Source organism: Carassius auratus, chromosome 12, assembly GCF_003368295.1.
Source record: "Carassius auratus strain Wakin chromosome 12, ASM336829v1, whole genome shotgun sequence".
Lineage (NCBI taxonomy): Eukaryota > Metazoa > Chordata > Actinopteri > Cypriniformes > Cyprinidae > Carassius > Carassius auratus.
This window is the reverse complement of record NC_039254.1, coordinates 17247409-17269815: the sequence shown is the minus strand read 5'-3', so window position 1 is coordinate 17269815 and position 22407 is coordinate 17247409. Positions and strand designations below refer to the sequence as shown.

General features: G+C 40.6%; 1 protein-coding gene across 1 annotated transcript in view; it reads left to right on the top strand.

Moving 5' to 3' along the window:
• The window catches only part of dnah9 (dynein, axonemal, heavy chain 9), a 95127-nt gene continuing 72720 nt past the window's right edge, over positions 1-22407 (top strand). Inside the window, exons 1-19 of the mRNA XM_026277343.1 lie at positions 1-357; positions 1652-1848; positions 3290-3448; positions 3531-3661; positions 3752-3963; positions 4611-4844; positions 4974-5141; positions 5223-5339; positions 5848-5998; positions 6085-6199; positions 6287-6355; positions 11094-11220; positions 11307-11562; positions 12700-12941; positions 13051-13186; positions 13294-13490; positions 19217-19641; positions 21120-21342; positions 21747-21913. Of these exons, the coding sequence (XP_026133128.1) occupies positions 1-357; positions 1652-1848; positions 3290-3448; positions 3531-3661; positions 3752-3963; positions 4611-4844; positions 4974-5141; positions 5223-5339; positions 5848-5998; positions 6085-6199; positions 6287-6355; positions 11094-11220; positions 11307-11562; positions 12700-12941; positions 13051-13186; positions 13294-13490; positions 19217-19641; positions 21120-21342; positions 21747-21913 (3683 nt within the window). The remainder of the gene's footprint in view (positions 358-1651; positions 1849-3289; positions 3449-3530; positions 3662-3751; positions 3964-4610; positions 4845-4973; positions 5142-5222; positions 5340-5847; positions 5999-6084; positions 6200-6286; positions 6356-11093; positions 11221-11306; positions 11563-12699; positions 12942-13050; positions 13187-13293; positions 13491-19216; positions 19642-21119; positions 21343-21746; positions 21914-22407) is intronic.

The following is a 22407-nucleotide window of genomic DNA, read 5'->3' as shown; positions in this document are numbered from 1 at the left end:
ATGGAGGAAAACGAGTCGACAAAAGTTGACCAAAGATTTGATTTCTTCGAGAAATGCGTGTCGAAAGCGTTTAATGTGAAGTCTGACCGCTGGCAGAAGTGTGTCGCCGCAGAGGAGCAGCGGCAGCTCATTCAGGACTTTCTGGAGAAATCTGAACACAAGACTCTGGTGATATCGTTAAACTCCTCCGGACAGTTGACCCCTGCTCTCGGACTCTCGGGAACCGGGAGGAACAAGTCGGTTTATTTCATTAAGCGGCGTAAAACTGCACTGTCCGCTGATAAAATGAAAACAGAGTTGTTTTGTGGAGACATGTGCCACTCTCCTCTGGAGCAGTTCTCAGTGTTCGTGGAAAAGGTGAGTCGATGGCCAATGAATCATTATTTTGAACCGATTCTTTTAAAACAATCATTTAGATTCGCTATAAAGTTTAGTGACGTGAGGAAAGCCACTTCTTAAAGACTTAAGCTGTTAAATTGTTAACTTAGAAATATACTAGAGATCATTATTAGCTACCACACAGTATCTGACACTAACGTTAGTTTACTACAAACTGCAACGCTATTAGGATTCTAAGTTAACGTTAACGTTACGTGTATCTTGAGTGGACATCGTCTCTCTCTCTTTTAATTAATTCGATTTTATGTGACATCTATTTTATTAATTTATATTTTATTTACCGTGACAATATTTCAGCAGTCCTCTATTAGTGTTATTAGTTGTCATTGCTCAGGTCAGGAGTGTTGATGTCAGTTTCGCCAACGAATCATTCATCTGAGTCGGTTCTTTTGAAATAATCGGTCTAACCAGTACGCAGAGCTGTCTGAAAGAATCGGTTCACGTCTTAGTTCGGACCATTCCAGGAGAGTTTCTGAGTTCATTCGCACTCAGAGAGGATGGATGGTATGATACATACAATCGACTGAAACCAAATATGCAAATATATTTTATATGTCTAATATAAGAAAATGTACTTGATTGTAGTTTAATATTGTTGAAAATTGTAACAGATTATAACACTGTTAGAAATTATTATTTTCATCTAAATATTCAGTTATACATTTTTTAGATTTGGTTAAATTATTTATTTATTTGTTTGTTTTGTTCAGGAATTTTGCACTGTCCTCATAGTTTTGTTATTGAAGCCACAGTTACACTAAATGCAGAACTGTCAGCATGAGGACATTTTTTATACGACAGGAAGACGATGAGCAGTGTGCAAAAGCACATTACAGCACACAGATTGTCCTTTTGTGATCATTAAGAGACATGTCATCTTTAGTTCAGAAACTCATTCTCATTCACCATTGTTCAGGGCTTACACAGACAGGACAAAACCTTACAGCAGTTTCTAAGCAATGAGCATTGACCTGCCTGTCACTATAGCAGTAGCAGGACGATCCATGTAAACACTGGGTTATTATGGAGACAATGAGTAAATGTAATCCTCTTATTGTGTAATAATATACTTGAAACCACAAACTTTGTATTACAGGGTTGGTGAAGTTTATAATTTTTATTGTGTTGATGTGTTTCTCTGACAGAAAGTAATTTTGGATGAAAGTCTCAACATGAATTACAGTTTAGCAAATTAGGGAATTGACCAAATATCACAGCATGTTTTTAACTTTCATCTTTCCCATGTGTTGAGGTTGTGGAACCGGTGTTGTCCAATGCGAGGAACCACCGGGACTTTCCTCATGTCGTTTCTCAGGACCTCATGCGACACATCCACGCGCTCAAGAACAATGTGTTTGTTATTGCTGGACAAGTCAAGGGCAAAACACACCTTCCCGTGCCTCCAGGGTTCGAGGAGTTTGAGCCAGTCGCTCAAGAGGGAGATAACAGGTGGGTTCATGGGGCCATTACATTTTAATAAATGTCTTTTAGTCTCAATCCATGTTCTGTCCTGAATTTTCTTTATAATTCCAATTTGGTTTTCCAGTTTAAAAATGACCGTCCTTTTAAAGGTGCCATGTGTCATGTCTGGCAAAAAAATCAAGTCATATTCCACATTCCATACCAGATGGGGGCAGTATGCCTCAATAAAGTGAATTGGTCTACTCTAGAGTAACAAACGAGAAACGGTTAGCCATCGATAACATTAGCACGTTTGTCGAACAGCCTTCGATACATTTCTATGTTATAACTTCCTGAAAAAAATGTGCAAACATATAAAATAAACTTCTAGCAAAATACTAACAGCATCTTACTTACCAATCCAAAAGAAATGTTGCAAGTTCGGAGTCTAACCTCATTTCTTTCAAGTCCATCAGTTGACTCCAGCGATGGAAAGCAGTGCCGATGTTTACTCTGGTTCGGCTCCTTTTCTTATCGGATTTGATTTGTGATTCCGAGCGCGGTTGTTTCCCTGTAGCGGGTGGTGGTCTCTTGCCAAGGGCTTCGGTCATCCTTCTGCTCTCTTCCCTGAACTGAAATGAAGTAGTGGGCTTTCCACACGATTGACATCAGGTTCAAGTACGCCCACAAGCCGTGCGAGTTATTAGTGTATTGCTGGTTGGCTGGTGGTTATGTTGCCCGCATACCACCTCCCATGGCCGAAACTGGTATTACGACACCTGTCGGGCCGTGGCTAGTAATGCTAATGCTAATTAAGGTTGATATCTCTGCAGCACTATAACTTGACATTTTTTTAATGACATCATCGCCCTTATTTCTTCTCATTCTTTTGATGCATGTAGGTCATTTTTTTGATATTTTTACCTCAATTTTTACACATGGCACCTTTAAACATTGATTGTAAATCTGACTTTTACATTAAATGTTCCCTCCTGGTGGAATGCTCAGCCCAACTCAATCCAAACAGTCGGAGTCCTTAGCCATCTTCAGGAATCAGCTTAAACCCATCTCTTCCATCTTTATTTGATCCTCTAATTTTCTAATTCTGTTCTTTAAAAAATTGCGTATTGCTCTTTTGTTGATTTTGATTGCTTCCATCGTCCTTATTCGTAAGTTGCTTTGGATAAAAGCGTCTACTAAATGACTAAATGTAACTCTCATTATGCTATTACCAAATCTTGGATTCAATCTTTTTGTCAAACAAAAATAACCCAATATTTGACAATATAATATAGCATGACAATAATTTTTTTTAGCAAGAACTCCACAAAAATGGTCTGTAATTTGGGAAGCTGTGTGAGCAAAGTCAGAATATTTTAGTTCAATGCAAAAACATTAACTTGCATTTTCAGGACCAAAATGACCAGAACTCCACATGAGAGTTACAGTAGTTATTTGATTTGATTGAATATTGATTTGATGTTTGCAGTGTGCATCTTGTGGATAAACGACTCATTCATTCGATGGAGACTGTTGTGATCGATTGGAGTCATCAGGTCTATAAGGTCCTGAAAAAGGACTCGTCAGAGCCATTACTTGAGGGCAAAAACCCCACTCCACATGCAGAGATAAAGTTTTGGAAAAACAGGTTAGTCCTGGGAATTCAGTCAGTCAGATGTTGCCTGGAAAGCTCCTTCAGTCTTGTTTGTCCACGTTGTGTTATGTTGTAGGCTTGCTGATCTTCAGGGAATTCATAACCAGTTCCAGTCGCCTCGAGTTCTGATGCTGGCTGAGCTCCTGGCTGCCGTCGACAGCAGTTATTATCCTGCCTTTGCAAAAATGCTCCGGGACGTTTCAGAAGGTATAACATCAGCTTCTGCCATCAAATACACAATGCATTAATTGCTTGAAAGCTTTGAATCTTAATTGCATTTGTGATGTGTTTATTAAGCTCGAAACGAGACGAGGGATGTCAATACCTTCCTAAAGCCAATAGAGAGACTTGTAGAGGATGTGGAGAACGCAGACTTCAGTGAGGTGAAGGGAAAGATCGCTCCTCTCATGCACACAGTGTGTCTTATATGGGCAAACTCCAAATACTACAACAGTCCAGCCCGACTCATAGTGCTTCTACAGGAGATCTGCAACCTCCTCATCCAGCAGGTGAAGGGACAGACACACACATTATTATATTCCACTGACTTCCATTTAAAGTTTACAGTCAAACAGCCATAGAACTGCATCTATCCATCTAACATCTTTAACAGGGATGGTTAACTTTAGTGACGAGAGCCAGCATTTTTTCTCCTTTATACCAAAGGGCCAGATTACAAATCCACGTCCACACACCTTTTACACAGTCTCACTCAATTTCCTATTTATTCAAGGAAATGAAAGTATAAGTAATGTAATTGGTTTTTAAAGATTTTATTAACTATAAAACTTGTGCAGTTATGCAAATTCAGAAGGGAAACTTGGTTGTCAGTTGAACAAGCAAAGTTGTAACAAACAAATATACAGAGGTGCTATTTTTTATTAGTGAACATTCTCAAAACAACCTAAGAGGACATTTAAAAATGGCTTTTTCAAAAGAATAGAATTATAATAATTAATTAAATAAATAAATAGCAATTTCAAATGGAAAATAAAATAATGAGGTATCTGCGTGGTCTGCACACTTGTTCAAATGATCCACACTAATGTAGCAGTTGCACAAGAGTTTGAATCATAAGCCTGAACTCACCTTTAAAACAGTTTGGTTCATCAGCGCACCATGAGAGAAAGCTTTACATTTAAGTGTTGTTTTTTAGGCCCGGAGTTTCCTGAACCCAGAGGAAGTCCTGAAGGGTGATGTGCTGGAAAGCCTGTCCCGAGTGCAGATGGCTATAGATGGGCTGACACACTTCAAGAGCACATATGAGGACAGAAGGGCCAATCTGAGTCAGTACCAGAGGAACCAGAGTGAGGTAAAGCCTTGGGATTTCTCACCCCTCCTTGTGTTTGTCGGGCTGGATCACTTCATGAAGAGACTCAGTACAATTGAAGTAAGTGGAGAAACGTACTCACACACATGCATAGTATGTGTTTAGGCCATCTATGGAATTATTTTAAGAGTCTGTAGTGCAAAATGTGTTATCAGAGTTGTCTGGGTCTTTTTCATTGCCATCATATAGACTCTCCTGCTGACTGTAGTGGATATGATGAAGTTGGAGAAGGTCGAGTTTGGAGGGATTCTTGGAAAATCTCTGAGTCAGCGAGTCCAGTTCTTATATGAAGACTTCTTGGAGATGTATAAAACATTCTCAGAGAAGCCGTATGATTGCCTTGATGTTAGTAATGTGGTAAGTGGACAGCATCTCCTAAAAAACACAGCACAAACACTGAAGGTTGACGTAGCTGAAACAAACAATGTTTCTTTGTAGGAGTTTGAAGCAGATTTCAAGGAGTTTCAGCTCAAGGTGGAGAATACCGAGCGGCAGTTGAGTACAATCTTTTGTCATGCTTTCGATGATGCTGCTGGTCTGGAGCACGCTTTCAAGGTGAGCGAGACTTTCTGAAAATGTGACAATAAAATAATGTCTGGAAGCCTTTTTTGGTGTGGAGCTGCACACATGCTCCTGGTCTTAGTAATAACTAAGAGTTTGGACATTATACATGGACAGTTTCAGTGTTTTTTTCCTGTCTTTCAATGATTTATAGATACCTGCATGTTATCAAGTCCCAATCAGGAACGCAGCCTGAATTTTAAGACTGGAATGCACACAAATCTCCAAAGATCTTTAACAGAGCTCAGTTTGAACCCTGCAGGAGAAGAAAACACGCTTTAGGCTCTTTGTGTATTTTGAGTTGTAGTCATTTGAACTTGCAATGAACAGAATATTCCACCCTGAAACATATTTTCATTACTGCTATATTTGATTTTTGCAGTTGATAGTGCAGTGAACCATAATATTAAAAAGTATGCCTTTGGATGAAGTTGGTGGAAAGCATTTGTGTTTCTGAAATACAATAAACACAACACGGTTTCAAAGAATCTTTGCTTGGCAGGTTTTGGACATGTTTGGAAGACTGCTGGAGCGACCCCTGATAGCAGCCGATGCGCACACTAGATATCGGATGCTGATCAAAATGTTTGACAAGCAACTGGAATGTTGCAAGATGATCTTCAAGCAGCAGATGCTGACTGGAGAAACCCAAGGTTCAGTGTTCACAAACAAAATCACTGCGCTGTTTGCTATTAACTTGGGTTTTTGACTTGACATCTGCTGTTTATTGGTCCACCAGGTTACTCTCCTGTCTCCAAGAACATGCCTGTGGTTGCCGGAGGTTTGAAATTTGTCCAGCAATTGCAGGAACGCATACAGATCCCTTACAATAACTTCAGATTCATCAACCACCCGTAAATATCTTATGCTTGGGGTTTGATGGGAAGGCTCGTTTGGAACTGCTTCTTTGTTAAACAGTCACTTTATTTGTGTGATAATAGATGTATGGAGACTGCGGATGGAAAGGAGGTGATCCAGAAATACGATGAGTTGATGCAGCAACTCAAAGGGTCAGTGAAATTATTACATAAAATATATGCGTGTGCAGAGCTAGGTAGATTACTTACCAATTAATTACAAAAATGTTAGTAACGTAAGTAAAGTAATTAGTAACGTAATCCATTACATTTCATATATTAGATTTAGATTATGTTTAGATTAATTTTGACCTAACTCGTTTATGACATCAGAAATTCGTTTATTGCGGAATAATACAAAGAGTAAGAAAATAGTAATGTGGTACTTGCATGTCATGTGACCATAAACAATGTCAGACAACCATGAATAAATTGTATATATACTATTTTTTTTTTTTAAAGGAAAATTGTAAACATGAAAAAGAAGGATTAGGGAGAATCAATAATATTATGAATATTTTGTTGCTATTGTGTAAATAAATAATAAATTCCCAATAATTTTGTGACTCTAATTACATATTCCAGATTACATGTAATCAGTTACCACCCAGCTCTGTGTGGGTGCATTATGACTCTTAAAGGGTTAGTTCACCCAAAAATCTAAATTAATAACTCACCCTCATGTCGTTCCAAACCAGTAAGACCTCCATTTATCTTCAGAACACAGTTTAAGATATTTTAGATTAAGTCCGAGAGCTCTTAGTCCCTCCATTGAAGCTGTATGTACGGTATACTGTCCATGTCCAGAAAGGTAAGAAAAACATCATCAAAGTAGTCCATGTGACATCAGAGGGTCAGTTAGAATATTTTGAAGCATCGAAAATACATTTTGGTCCAAAAAATATCAAAAACTACGACTTTATTCAGCATTGTCTTCACCAGATTGAACTGAATTGTTTGAAACGGTTAGCGTTTCCAATACACATTAATCCACAAATGACTTGAGCCGTTAACTTTTTTTAATGTGGCTGACACTCCCTCTGAGTTAAAACAAACCAATATTCTGGAGTAATTAATTTACTCAAACAGTACACTGACTGAACTGCTGTGAAGAGAGAACTGAAGATGAACACAGAGCCGAGCAAGATAACGAACAATAGACTGACTCGTTCACGAGTCAAGAACCGTTTCTGTCGGACTCTGTCCGATTCGAGAACCAAAGAGCTGAAACTGTAATTAAAAGTTTAAAAACACTGCATAGTTTTCTTTTTATAAATAAAATATATTTCCGTTTTTTAATCCTGTTAATACTTCCCCCTTAAAAGCACACTACCGCATGTGTAGTCACCAGTGTTTGGAATAACGCCGTTTAAAAGAACGGCGTTAGGTAACGACGTTATTTTTTCAGTAACGGGGTAATCTAACTAATTACTTTTCCCGTCGTTATAACGCCGTTAACATTACTGTACGTTAAATGCGGTGCGTTACTATGCATTTTGTTTAATAAATTATGTAATCCGAACGCACCCCTGGCTCACACAGCGAGTGAGGAGGTGGGTTAATAACGAGATAAGCGATTGTGATTGGCTAAGGCAGAGTCATGTGTTTCATTGCAGCCAATCAGAGCCAGTGTTTTTACGCCAGCGGCGTCAAACACACACGCAGACGCACACACGCGAGATTCGCAGCAGCAGCAGAGATGGCGAGTCAGGAGCAATCCGATTAAAAATTGCCATTTTTAAGGTGGAGATATAAGCACTAATTCAAATTCAATGTGGTCAAAGGCAAGAACGTGCATGTAATGTGTACATGTAATATGTGACAAACGCATTTACAAAGCTAGTGGCCAAAAACACTTTTCTTACAAAGATAATACTTGGAAGTGCAGGATAAAACTCTTGCTGTCTGTTGACGTGCAATACATATTGAAAGTTATGTACGAACACCTGTCTGTTCTACTCATTTTAACTGACTTGTGAAAACTGCTCCAAAATAAATATATATATATTTATATTTGACATATAATTTTTTTTTTTTTTTTTTTTTTACAGTAACGCAAATAGTTACTTTCCCTGGTAATGAGTTACTTTTATTATAGAGTAATTCAGTTACTAACTCTTACTTTTTGGACCAAGTAGTGAGTAACTATAACTAACTAAGAAAACAATAATAGCGACTGCTGCTTCTCACTCAGGGCTGTGTCTTGTAGTGATGGGAAGTTCAGATCATTTTACTGACTCGGTCCTTTGAGTCTCGTTCGGCAAAATAAACAAATCTTGTTTCAAGTCATTTCGTTGATTCCGTTCATTTTAGCAAAATGTCATTGAAATGTTACGTTACCTCCCTAACACATCTATTACAAACTCACTACAAACATCACACTACAAACAATTCAAAATTATAATGCTATAAGAAACAGAAAAGATGAATTCATTATTTGCCTATGATTAGCTCACCTCACCTCTTATCTGACAAGTCTTCGGGTTTGAGTCGTTCCTTCATCACGTGACAGAACCATAAACTAAACCAATGTAGTCTGAGCCAGAAAGTCAAGTCAACCTTTATTTATATAGCACATTTAAAAACGACAGAGGTTGAGTCAAAGTGCTTTACAAATTAATAAACAATTTAAAAACAGTAAAAACAACAACACATAATTCTATCAACATCAACACATAATTTATAATCTATTCAAAGGCTACAGAGAACAGATATGTCTTCAAGGACGACTTAAAAATGGCTAAAGATGAAGATGACCTCACATAGAGAGGAAGACTATTCCACAATTTCGGACCTCTTACCGAAAAGCGTGTTCACCCTTAGATTTATAGCGGCAGCGAGAAACCGTCAGTAACAGTTGGTCAGAGGACCTTAGTGCTCTAGTCGGAGAGTAAGGATGTAAAAGATCACTGATGTACTTGGGAGCAAGGTCAGATAATGCTTTGTAAACAAACATCAAAATTTTTAAATCCACCCTAAATTTGACCGGGAGCCAGTGTGGGCGCTGGGGTAATGTGATCCCTTTTCCTTAATCCAAGTAACAGTCTGGCTGCAGCATTCTGAACAAGTTATAAACGAGATAATGCATTTTGGGGCAAGCCACGGTACAGTGAATTACAATAATCTAACCTAGATGTAATAAATTAATGGATTACAATTTCCAAGTTAGAAGGGGAAAGCAAAGATTTAATTTTAGCAATTTGTCTCAGTTGGTAAAAACTGCTTTTTACAACGGCACTAATCTGCTTGTTGAAAAGAAGAGAGGAGTCAAAAATTACTCCAGGGTTCCTCACAGGGTCTTGTATTTTAGAATGTATGTAGTATGTAGAAAGAGAACTGATTAGTTAATCTTTCGAGTCTAAACAACTGCATATGCCGGATTTCTTCCCTACATCATCGTAGGGAGAAATCTGGAATTGTGTGGACAGAGAGACTGTTTATGATTTATTGGGATTCTAAAAAAAAAAATGAGGGGGGCGATTTTTACCATTACAGGCTAGATGTTTTCACACACTTTGTTGAAACACTTTATAAAAGTGTTTTTTGCATAATAGGTCTCCTTTAAATCCCTTTTATTAATCATGTTTATTTTGATTGTGAGTCTCATCTGATAACTTTAATCACAGATTAATTGTTTTTGTTTAGCCAATCTATAGACCACTGTGATCCACCTTTGTTCAAATAATTGAGGCTTTTTATTGAAAGACCTATATATTCTCTGCTGCAATCATGAACAGTAAGGTGTAACGTGAAGATAGGGTGGTATTGCTGAGGGACCTTCAAGCTCAACATGGAATAAACAAATAAACCATGATTTATTTGCTCATTTAGGCGCTAGTGTCTGTAGATTATTACTTCAGGGTCTCATTTTCTCCAATTACGTGCAATGCTTCCATATCACAGCTTGAACAATGGTTGGGTAAAGCGTTGCTGATGTAGGAATGCATGATACATGTGACCAAGGATGTGATGCATGTGTGTGTTTCCCTCCATGTGAGAAACAAATGATGCATTTCCCATGGAGCCAGATCTCCGTTCTCTCCAGTCAGAAATTAAGCCTCCTCGTTAGATGATGGTAATCAGCGATGTTGCGTAAACACAATCTAGCTGGAGCTGTTATTGGTATCTCTAGTCATTATTTCTTGACACTGAGATATATGAGTTGTGTGAAGCAAAGCGATATTTGATTTCATGGACCGCAGCTCTGCAACTCTAATAAGACGATCAAGCTCATACCAAATCCAATAAAGGCCAGAGTGTACGGCCTCTCACAATCGGCCTATAAAGAGATTACTGTAACAGTACAGGGACCCGACGGGCTTCTTGAAGAATGCTGTGCCAACAGTTAAAGCCTTATACACATAATCCTAAGCATTTGATGGTCTAAAACTGTGCGGATGTTAAAAACTGAGATTTTAATTTGATGTGTTCACAGACCGTCTGCATTCCTGTTAGTACTGTCCTTCAAATCAATGTAGCACATTTTCTGACCACATATATATTCTGTGAAAGCAAATAAAGATGTTTGAGGGATTGAAGGTGGATGGTGATTCATACTGTCGAGCTCCAACAAGCAAAAGCGTGCACTATAAAAGTGTTCCATCTGGCTTGTGCACTATATTACTTTTTCTGAACAGACTAAAATTAATGCAATCGTTTATCTTTCCATCTAATCATGCTGGAAAATCTCCCTTGCAATTGCATTTGATGCCAAAAAGGTATAATGTATGTAGTGCTCTGTTAAGAAACTTCTTTATGTTTTGTTCATCTTGGCAGTTTGAAGCACTGCCCACATTTGATGAATGAAGAGCAGCCATTCATTAAAATCCCTAATTTTAGCATACATCAAAAAATGACATGTTCGTAATTCTCCTGCTGCCTTTATCACCAGATACGCCTCTAAACTGTATGACATCTGGACGAGTTCTGTGGCTGAGAAGTCACAGTTTAATCTCCAGAAGCCGCTGATATCCCGAGAGCAGAGAACGAGACTCATCTCTGTCAACTTCAGCCCGCAGGTCAGGCTGCCGCTCTTCACACACACATATGTTAATATCTACAGGCCAGTTCCCTTATCAAACTCGACTCTCTTCTCGCCCTGTAGCTGGTGTCAGTGCTCCGGGAAGTGAAGTACCTCGAGGCCAGAGAGGCTGAAGTCATTCCAGATATGGCTGCAGACGTTTATTCCAACAGAGAGCTGCTGTGGCAGTATGTGGCCAATCTGGAGCTCGCAACCAGCTGGTACAACAAAGTGATGAGCACCGTGCTCGAGGTGGAGATGCCGCTGATCCAGAGCCAGCTGACAGATATTGACGCCAAGTTCAAAGAAGCTGAGCAGAACCTCTGCTGGACAAGCCAAGGTAGAGATGATCAGTGTTGAACCCTCAAATAACTGAGACTGATCCACTGCAGCTGTTAGTGTGATGCAAACGTCATTATGAACACTCAAAGCTACAGCGTCCTGCAGGCTCATTCAGGGCAGCACATGCAGGTGTGATATCTCAGTGATATCTGTGATTCAGTGATATCTGAACATTTTCCATAAAATATTTCATCAAAAGCACCTTCAAAACCATTATCATAGTTTACTAAAACCGAAAGTAAAAATGAAAGCCATTAATGAACAATCATGTTACATGAAAGAAAATATAGGGTAAGTAACATTTTATTTCAGAAAGTTGCCAACGCAACACATTTAGTTTTAATTAGTAGTTGATGTACTAAAATTACTAAAACTATCACTGAAATTTTAAATTAAAACCATAAAAGAATCTTGTAACCTAAAATAATAATAATAATAATAATAATAATTTTTATTATTATTATTATTATTATTTCAGCTAGTTGTAAAAGCAACATTTAAATAACTAAAACTGAAATAAAAAAAAATAATCAACTTTATAGACATATATAAAAGCTGCTAAAATGACAAAACAGCTAAATTACTAAAACTTGAACTAAATTTTAAATTAATTATTAATAAAAAAATTGTATTTTATTAATTAAGTATTAATAAAAACTATAATTGTATTTCAGTTATACTAAAATAACTTGGCATTTCTCAGCACTCTTCACTGTAGAACATTTAAGGCTCAGATTAAAATCTGTCATCAGTGTGTTTTTATTTGATAATTGAGCTTAATTTTATATATATATATATATATATATATATATATATATATATATATATATATATATATATATATATATATATATATATATATATTCTTTTTTTAAAGGAATAATTTACGTCATGTTGTTCCTAACCTGTATGATTTATTTCTTCTGTTGAGCTCTAAAAAAAAAAGATTTTATTTTCCGCAGTGTTTGTGCTGATAAAAGTAAACACACCACATAATCATTACAATAGTCATAGTGTCTTTATTTTTTTCCCTCTGTCGTATAAAGATCATTTATGTTTGGAATGACATGATGTTTGATTTTATATACTCTAGATTTTTATATACACTAAATCTCTAACGTGTTTTCTCTGTTAGGGATTTGGGAATACATCCAAGATGTCCGTGAGATGGTGCATGACCTGGAGCAACGCCTACAGAGGACTAAAGACAATGTTGAGGAGATCCAGAGTATCATGAAGAGCTGGACTACCCCAGTCTTTGAGAGGAAGGAGGGGAAGAAAGATACTCTTCTAAACCTGGAAGACAAGACCGAGCGTCTGGAGAGAACATACGGCCGGATCCGAGCATCAGGAACCAAGATCCATATGTTGCTTAAAGTATGCAGTGACTAAAGCCAGCGGTGATTCCATCAGACAGCAACTGACAGAATGACACATTTTAAAGGAGCCGTTCACCCAAACATTTCTACTTTTTGTTTTGTTTCAGGACAACCTGTCACTCTTGAAAGCAGATCCATCTTCTGTGCAGTGGAAGGTTTATGTGGATTACATTGATGAAATGGTCATTGATGGTTTCTTCAATGCTGTTGAGAGCTCCCTCAAGTTCTTCTTGGAAAACACAGGTGTGCTTACATTTTTTTGAAGCATTACTAAAAATGATTATAGGTGTTTTCCCTCATTGCAGATTGATTGTTCTGCACTAAACAATTACACAAATCCCCTGATACAGATCCGAAGGCTGGATTAGCCCCACTCTTTGAGGTCCAGTTATCTCTGCAGGTTCCTGAGATTGTGTTTAATCCGTCGTTGGAGTTCAGTGCTTCAGACGGGTTCCATGATCTGGTGGAGAGCCTCATCAATAGCATCTTTAGGATCTCCGCTCTTGTGCCACGGTTATCTGAGCACAGTGGTTTCTCACACTATCAGGTACTGAGCCAAACGCAAAACTTCATCTGGACTTAGATACTATGAAATGGTGCTGTGCAAAAGCAGAAAAAAAAAAAAAAAAAAAAAAAAAAACATAGGTTTGCAGGTATTTAGGGGAAAAATCTTAAGTTCAATAATGCTACTGCCAGTTATTCCTCTCTGAAATGTGCGTTTTGTGTCAGAATGTCTGTTTTTGTTTCGGTCTGTGTTTCTCCATCCAACCAGTAGTATTTTGATAGCCTAGGATGCCAGCCGGCAGAAAACACAGCGTATCATACCGATGGAAGCGATAGCTGACGAACTGAGTCAGATATCTAAGATTATACCCAACCTAAAAAGCCTACAAATGCAAAAAATCTTTATGACCAGAGGCATATTAAAACACGGATAAATCAACTAATCAGCTTACACTATAAGACTAGTTGCCTACCATTGTCAACTGCGCTTGTTCTTGTTGCGTGTCATCAACTTGGCAATCCATGTGAGCATCGATTCTGCGGAAGAGGAGGCAGTAGAAACAACTATATCCAATACTATGAGTTTGCATTGCAGTACTCATTTCAACCACTAGCTGCAAAGACTATAGAAATACAAAGACGGTTCCCCTTCCGGAACTCGAGCTGCGTCCGAAAATGCTATGGGAACGCCCTTCAGCGTGACCAGCTCTGAATAGCATGTGTAATCAGTCTCATGAATGGGTGTGACGTCATAGGCGGGCGACCAGGAAGCTATAAAAACATGTGAGGTGGAACGAGCGTCGTGAATGAGGATGAGCGTGACCGTGCTTGTAATCTTGCAATTCCGGTCCTGCTGTTGCTGAGGCACAGCGGTGACTAAATTTGCGGGGATTATATGGATCTGGCGGACGGGTTGGAGATGGTTCTTCCTATCTCCAACCGTATTCCCTAGATCTAGAGCTCGTTTTCGAGGCTCGGAAGCCCGTGCTGCGGTTTGTTCCCCCTCTGACTGTGAACTCTGCTGCAGCTATTTATCTCCAAGGAGATTATTATAGTTTATATTGTGTGACGTGTATTACATCATTTTAAGTTTTGATGTGAATATTACCATACCAGACCGTGTTTACTCATTTGGTTGTTTGGATCCACTTAATTATGAGGAATTAAATGAGGCATTTATCTGAATATGAGAAGTTAGATATATCATTTTTTATATGAATCTTACCATGCAAGACCGTGTATGCTCGTCTGGTTGTTCACCTGCATTTAATTCTGAGGAATTAAATTCACTGTTTATCTGACTATGAGAAGTTCCTTTTAGGAGGCTGAGGCGGTCAGCAGGGGCTGCTGGGCAGAGCAGTCCCAACCTATCGTGTTCCAGCTCCTAATTCCGGGGTTGTCACTTCTCATACTCCAAAAAGTCTAGAGTCAGAGTGGCCCTCCCAGGCCGAAGGCTTTGAGTGGTTCTGAACTTGTATCCTGCCAAGTGTGCTTCATTGGGTCCTGCCCCGAGCAGGCTCTGGTCAATCGAGTCTTCCTAGCAGACGATGTGGGTCTGAGGACCATCATTTTTAATAGGAGACTTTGCCGGGACTATTAGTAGCCCCGTTCTGGGCAGGCTGACTAAGTTTCTCGGATCTGAAAAAAAAAAAGTCAAATTGAAAGTGAAGTTACATTAAGCCAATATGGTGACCCATACTCAGAATTCGTGCTCTGCATTTTAACCCATCCAAAGTGCACACACACAGCAGTGAACACACACAAACCGTGAACACACACCCAAAGCAGTGGGCAGCCATTTATGCTGAGGCGCACGGGGAGCAGTTGACTTTCATAAAACAAGAGTTCATATCTGTCACACACCTGGACTCATTTAGTGTTTTTGCCCCAGTGACCCAGTTTCTGTCTTCCGTGTTTAGTTTGATTAGTTCCCAGGTGTGTCAATTCTATTCCTCATGTGTTCCATGTCCCTGTTAATTTAGTTATTCCATCCACCTGTGTTTCCCCATTATCCTTTGTACTTAAGCCTTGTCCTTTCAGTTCTGTTTTGTCGGGTCTTCACTTGCTACTTACGTGTGTCTACCTCTGTGCTCCATGTTGGATATCCCCTGTGTTGGATATATTAAAAACCTTATTCCGTTTATCTTCGACTCCGTATTCCTTCAGGCAGCGTAAAACCGTGACAGAAGACCCGACCTCAAAAGAGAAAGTAGAAAACTGCGTCTTTCCCTCCGTTTTGCTTTCGTTTTTTCTCAGTCTTTTTGTTTTGTAGTGTTTCTATGGATCCCCTCTATCGTCCCGAATTCCTCATCCTTCTGCTGAAGCAGGAAGGACGTTCTCTCGAGGACCATACCAGACAGTTTATTCTATTAGCTAATGCCACCAGCTACCCGGACAACGCGCTCTGCACCTTCTACAACACCAGCCTGAACTCCAAATGCAGAGCGTTGTCGTCCGAAGATGGTCCTCGAGAGGATTTCGCCGCATTCGTGGAGAGGACTCTGGCGAGAAATGGGTCACCTCTCACCGTCTGCCCCATAGAGGACCTCGCCAGCCCCACTCCCGACCCAGAGACCAGCCAGCCACCATCACGCCGCACGGAGCCAGAGCCCACCGCAGCCGCAGAGTCCGAGCCATCCACTGACAGGGAGCCGGATCTCGAGAGCGCGACTGACCAGGTGTGTGAGCCGGCAACACTGTGCATCGTGGGAGTCCTCGTGGAGATCGAGGGCGTGGAGGAAAGCCCTGCCCACACTCCTGCGACTGAGGGTGAGCTATATGCAGTCTCTGAAAGTCATATGGAGCAAGTTCTGGATCTGATGGACTGGTCTACGGAGGTAATCCCTAATATTCCTGTTTCCCCGCTGGTTCCGTCCAGCCCTGATTCCCCTGTATACCCTCTCAGTCTCCCACTCCTACCTCCTCCAGTCATTTCCTCTGCTCCATTTCCGCTGGTTCCGCCCAGCCCTGAGTTTTCTGTTTCTCCGCTGGTTCCGCCCAGCCCTGAGTTTTCTGTTTCTCCGCTGGTTCCGCCCAGCCCTGAGTTTTCTGTTTCTCCGCTGGTTCCGCCCAGCCCTGAGTTTCCTATTTCTCCGCTGGTTCCGCCCAGCCCTGAGTTTTCTGTGTCTCCGCTGGTTCCGCCCAGCACTGAGTTTCCTGTTTCTCCGCTGGTTCCGCCCAGCTCTGAATCTGTGTCTCCGCTGGTTCCGCCCAGCTCTGAATCTTCTGTGTCTCCGCTGGTTCCGCCCAGCTCTGAATCTTCTGTGTCTCCGCTGGTTCCGCCCAGCCCTGAATCTTCTGTCTCTCCGCTGGTTCCGCCCAGCCCTGAATCTTCTGTCTCTCCGCTGGTTCCGCCCAGCTCTGAATCTTCCGTGTCTCCGCTGGTTCTGCCCAGCCCTGAATCTTCTGTGTCTCCGCTGGTTCCGCCCAGCCCTGAATCTTCTGTGTGTCCGCTGGTTCCGCCCAGCTCTGAATCTTCTGTATCCCCTGTGTTCCCTCCCGGCCTCCCTCTCCCACCTCCTCCAGGACCTGCTGGTCCCTCTGCTCCACTTTCGCTGGTTCCGTCCAGTCCTGATCCTCCTGTCCTTCCTCCCATCCTTCTCCTCTCTCCTCCTCCTAGACCAGCCAGTTCCTCGTCATCCCTGCTGGTGCCAGTCAGTCCCGCAGCTCACCCTCAGTTCGCGCCATCGGGGCGCGGTGGTTCGCCGCTGGACTGCCAGTCTCCAGCTCCGCCTTGGCGTGTTAAGGCCCTGTCTCCGCCTCCAGCCTCCGAGCCCTGGACTCCTCCTCGGTCCTTCGACCCAGCGGCTCCGCCTTGGCTCTTAGCTCCCTCGTCTCCACCGTGGCCTGTCATCCCACCTGCTCCACCGGGCTCCCTCGTCCCTCCGGCTCCACCTTGGTCAGTCGTCGACCATCCGCCGCCTCGGGACTCCACTCCTCTGGTTCCACCTCGTCACTCCATCCCTCCGGCTCTGTCAGGCTCCTCCTTCCCTCCGGTTCCACCTCCATCCTCGGTCGCTCCGGCTCCACATCGGTCTGCCAGGACCCTGCCTCCGCCTTGGTCGCCTGAGCCTTCTGCTCCACCTAGGCCCTCCGGAACCTCGACGTCCCCCTGGCTCTGCGGCTGTGCTGCTCCATCTTGGGCTCCTCACCCACCGGTGCAGTCTCCGCCTGTCGGCCCCCTGGTGTCGTCGACCCTTCCTTCACCATGGCTCCTCCCGCCGTCGACTCCACCTTGGATCTCCGTCCTGGCTGGTCTCTGGTGGACCATCTGGCTCCTCCTGCTCCTGTCTCCTCCCTGGCTCCTCCCTCCGTCGTCTCCTCCCTGGCTCCTCCTTCTGTGGTCCCTGTCTGCTGGCCCCCTCCTGGGAGTCCGTCCTCCACCGGAACCTCCTCCCAAGTTCCCACCCACGCCTCCCTCTGTTGTTTCTACGGTGCGAGGACGCACCTACCGGGAGGGGGGAGTACTGTCACACACCTGGACTCATTTAGTGTTTTTGCCCCAGTGACCCAGTTTCTGTCTTCCGTGTTTAGTTTGATTAGTTCCCAGGTGTGTCAATTCTATTCCTCATGTGTTCCATGTCCCTGTTAATTTAGTTATTCCATCCACCTGTGTTTCCCCATTATCCTTTGTACTTAAGCCTTGTCCTTTCAGTTCTGTTTTGTCGGGTCTTCACTTGCTACTTACGTGTGTCTACCTCTGTGCTCCATGTTGGATATCCCCTGTGTTGGATATATTAAAAACCTTATTCCGTTTATCTTCGACTCCGTATTCCTTCAGGCAGCGTAAAACCGTGACAATATCTTTATTTTGATCTTCATCTCCAAGAAATTATTTTAAGATTTTTGGACATTCACACTGGTAAACAAGGATTCTTTTTTAATTATTTATTTTAAATGTAAATCTATTGGAAGTAGTGTTCTCAAAGTATTGCTAACTCAATATATTTACATTTTGAGGACATTTTGAGGATATATTGATGTATTTTGTTAAATTCAACATATTTACGGTCATCGCGTTAGTTCAGTCAGGCCACGTTAGTCACGCTTGCATCAGCTGATAGTCAGCTGTTCTTGATGTGTACCAATCCAGTCTTGACACCTATCACCTGCGGTCTATTTAAATTCCCATTCTTCAGTGTCTCTTCCATCGAAACGCTGCTTGCAATTAACTTCCTCCTCCAACCCCAACTCCACCAACTAACTTGTAATCCGATTTAACTTTGTTCTTTCTTTACAGTGTCTTCATTGGAAGCAGTCTCTATCACATTTTGTTTACAACTGTTATTGTGAATTGTAATTATTTATGCTTATAATGGTTCTGTTCTGGACCCCAGGGGGGTTTGTCTTGCTGCTCTCCCCGCTCTGTCCAAGCATGGCTGCATGGACAGGCGTGTGGAGTGTTGCCCAGAACATAACCATACCGCCAACACTAACTGTATGCGATTATAATTGTCATAAATATACTTGACGGAAGTGGTCCTGATTGAACTAATGTTATCTTTACTTGGTCTGAAAAATCTTATATTTATCTTCATAAAACCTGCAGAAACCTGAAAATTCATGATTCACAATCAAAAGGCAGATCAAGTCTTTACATTTTGATAAAAGAATTTGAAAGAAATCTTTTTTCCTTTTCTTTTTAAAAATGTGTACATTGACCCCAGAAAAACATATTAGGAAAGCAAATGCAGTGAATTTTGTTTCATGTTGCTTATGCAAGTGGTTTCTGATCAGATATGTCTACATAAAGTCGTCTTGTTCCTTCAGGCTGATATGGAGGACATGGTGGACTTTGCGGAGTGGAGGCATCTTCTGATGGAGCGCGTGAGGAAAGTCATGGGACAGTGCTGTGAGTATCGTAACAGCCTGGAACGCTACGCTTACCTCTACGTGGACGACCGGAAGGAATTCATGCGTCAGTTCCTGCTGTACAGTCATGTTCTCACGAGCGAAGAGATCGAGGCCCACGCCGAGCACGGCGTCCCAGAAACCCCTCCGACTCTGGAGTGCTTCCGCAAGCAGGTGGACTCATACGAGTGCTTGTATGAGGAGGTGCAGCGGCTGGACCCCATCCATGTGTTTGAGAGCTGGATGAGGGTGGACGCTCGAGCCTTCAAAAGTGCCCTGCTCAACGTCATCAGAAAGTGGAGCTTCATGTTCAAACAGCATCTTATTGATCATGTGACACACAGGTAAAAGCCCCGAGCTCCTAATTACATTACAATTATGCACCAGAGCCAGTTTAAGCAGGGCACTGTGATTTCTGCAGAGTGGAAAACACAGACATAATACTGTAATCCAATCACAGAATTTTTTGTTTAATGCAGAATGTCAAATAATTGGGCAAATTTTGAATTAATAATAATCAAAAGTAGGTCAATACACTTAATCAAAAGGCCATTTGGACTATAGTCTGTGAATATTAAACCACAAAAATACAATTTACATATGAATCTTGCTTGTTCTGAGTGTCTCTGTGTGAATGAATGGAGCAGACAAATTTTCAGGGTCAGTACCATTGATGCAAAATAAATTGAAATTATGACAGAAATACAGAACTGTTATATACTGCAATTTACTTCTCAAAGTAATAATAATAATTGAACAATTGTTCTTCCATATTTTAAATGTAACAGTAAACGCCAGCACTTTTTCAGCACTTTGTTAGCAGAATAAATAAATAAAGGGTCTGTTCATTTTGATTTGCTTAAAATTCATTAAACTAGTAAAATGTTTTGCCTACATTTGATTAACAAATCAATTAAAATATAAAACAAAGAATTTCAGAAAACTGTTCATTGGGCCAAACAAACAAATTTGGAAAAATAAAATGGAATATGAAAATAATAATAATAATCATGGGGCCCTAAAAATTTAATTTTTGTAACACTTCTATTAAATTGTGTAAGTTTAATGATTTCAAATAATGAGACATGTTTTTTAAGTGTAAAAAACTTAACCATTAAAGAGGAATCCAGAAAGATTTAACCTGTTAACTGTCACTCACATTTTTGAAGATAGACTTGAATGTGCATGATACAAACCTAATTTTTTATAATTCATCACTGAAAACATTTTGTAACATGATTTTGATGTACCATTTACATGGTAATGCAATGTCTGATTTTAAAATGGGTTTTGAAGGATGAATTTTGAGAATTTATGTTTTCAAGTGATATATGACTTCTGATGATTTCTGAAATGTGATAGAGAAAAAGGCAACAAGGAAGTCTTATTTTTAAACAAAGGTCAAAGCTCCTTTTGTAATGTAGATTTCTGAGGGTGCACTCTTGTCATAAATTCATCCATTACTTTTCCTACATAATTTTTAACAAAAAATATTGGTAAAATATATATTTGGGAGTCTTAGACCTTTCCAACGATACATAGCTTGTCAAGATTAGATTAGATTTGATTGTAATATAGTATAGTCAACGTAGGCGTCCCGAATACGGGACGGGGTGACATTTAACAGGTTAAACAATAAAATGGAATTTAGGACAAAGTAAATAAATAAATAGATACGGTACATACATACTGTACATACATGCATACAGAAATAAGTTAGTAAGTAAGTAGGTAAGTAAGTAAAAACAAAAAACAAAGAAACAAATGGTCTGCCTGATATTTTTCACACGTTTTGTCTGATCTGTTCTGCCTGTGGCTGTAGTCTGTCTGACCTGGAGGAGTTCATCAGGCTGACGGAGGCTGGTCTGGGTAAGAAGGTGGAGGAGGGAGACTATAACGGTCTGGTGGAGATCATGGGTTACCTGATGGCTGTTAAAGAGCGTCAGAGCACTACAGATGAGATGTTCGAGCCTCTGCAGCACACCATTGATCTGCTGAAGACTTATGACCAGGAACTCCCAGAGCTTGTGTACAAACAGCTAGAGGTACGTCTATCTATAAAATACTGCACAGACCCACTGTTTTACTGAATCTGACTGATAAAGCCATTAAACTGAGGCCAAGATTTCACATGACAAACTCTATTAGCATATAGCATCAACCCACAGAACACTAGGTTGACTGTGGGTTGATTCTACAGTAAATGTAAAGTGTTCTTTAGACCAGTGAAGAATTTGCATGATTGTTCTTGGCCATATTCACAAAAATCTATATGTACTGTAGCTAGTGTAATAAATGCAATAGATTCATTTGGCAATTTAAGACACGATTAAGATTATCTTTTTTATTACTTTAAAATAGTTTTTCTCTCTAAATGCACTAGACAGACATGTTCAGCTTTTAAAAAATGCATTTTGAGACCTTACTTGTTTTTCTGTTTGATGGACAGGTGTTGCCGGAGAAGTGGAATAACATAAAGAAGCAGGCGGTGTTGGTGAAGCAGCAGGTTGCTCCGCTGCAGGCTGGCGAGGTGGCTAATCTGCGCAGGAAAAGTGCTTCATTCGATGTGGAGCAGTACACCTTCAGAGAGCAGTTCCGCAAGAAAGACTTTTTCAGGTACATGATACAGTCTGGAGGATAACAGTAATCATGGCTCTGTGGGAGATTTGGGCAAAAATGTCAGAAAAACGAACCAAAATGCCCCCTAAATTCAATAGAAGGTAGCAAAAAATTCCCCTGAACAATTAAACTAGATCTATTACAGCGGTCACGATATTCTTTATATAATATATTCTGCTTTTATATAATATATGTTACTGAAATAACCAATGTGAAGTTTGGATTTTCTAATCCGCAAAGAGAGCTAAACAAACTAAAAGATTTTGTAGCCAAAAATAAACAACTTCTCCTCATAATAATAATGATTTTTGTCATGATATTCCAGCTTCACACTAAACAGTCTATGTAAACCAACATAATCACAGCTTCTGTTCCAGATGGCTTCGTTGATGTTGAAACAGTTGATTGGTATCAGTACTGTCTGATTAAAGGGATAGTTCACCCAAAAATGAAAATGTGATGTTTATCTGCTTACCTCCAGGGCATCCAAG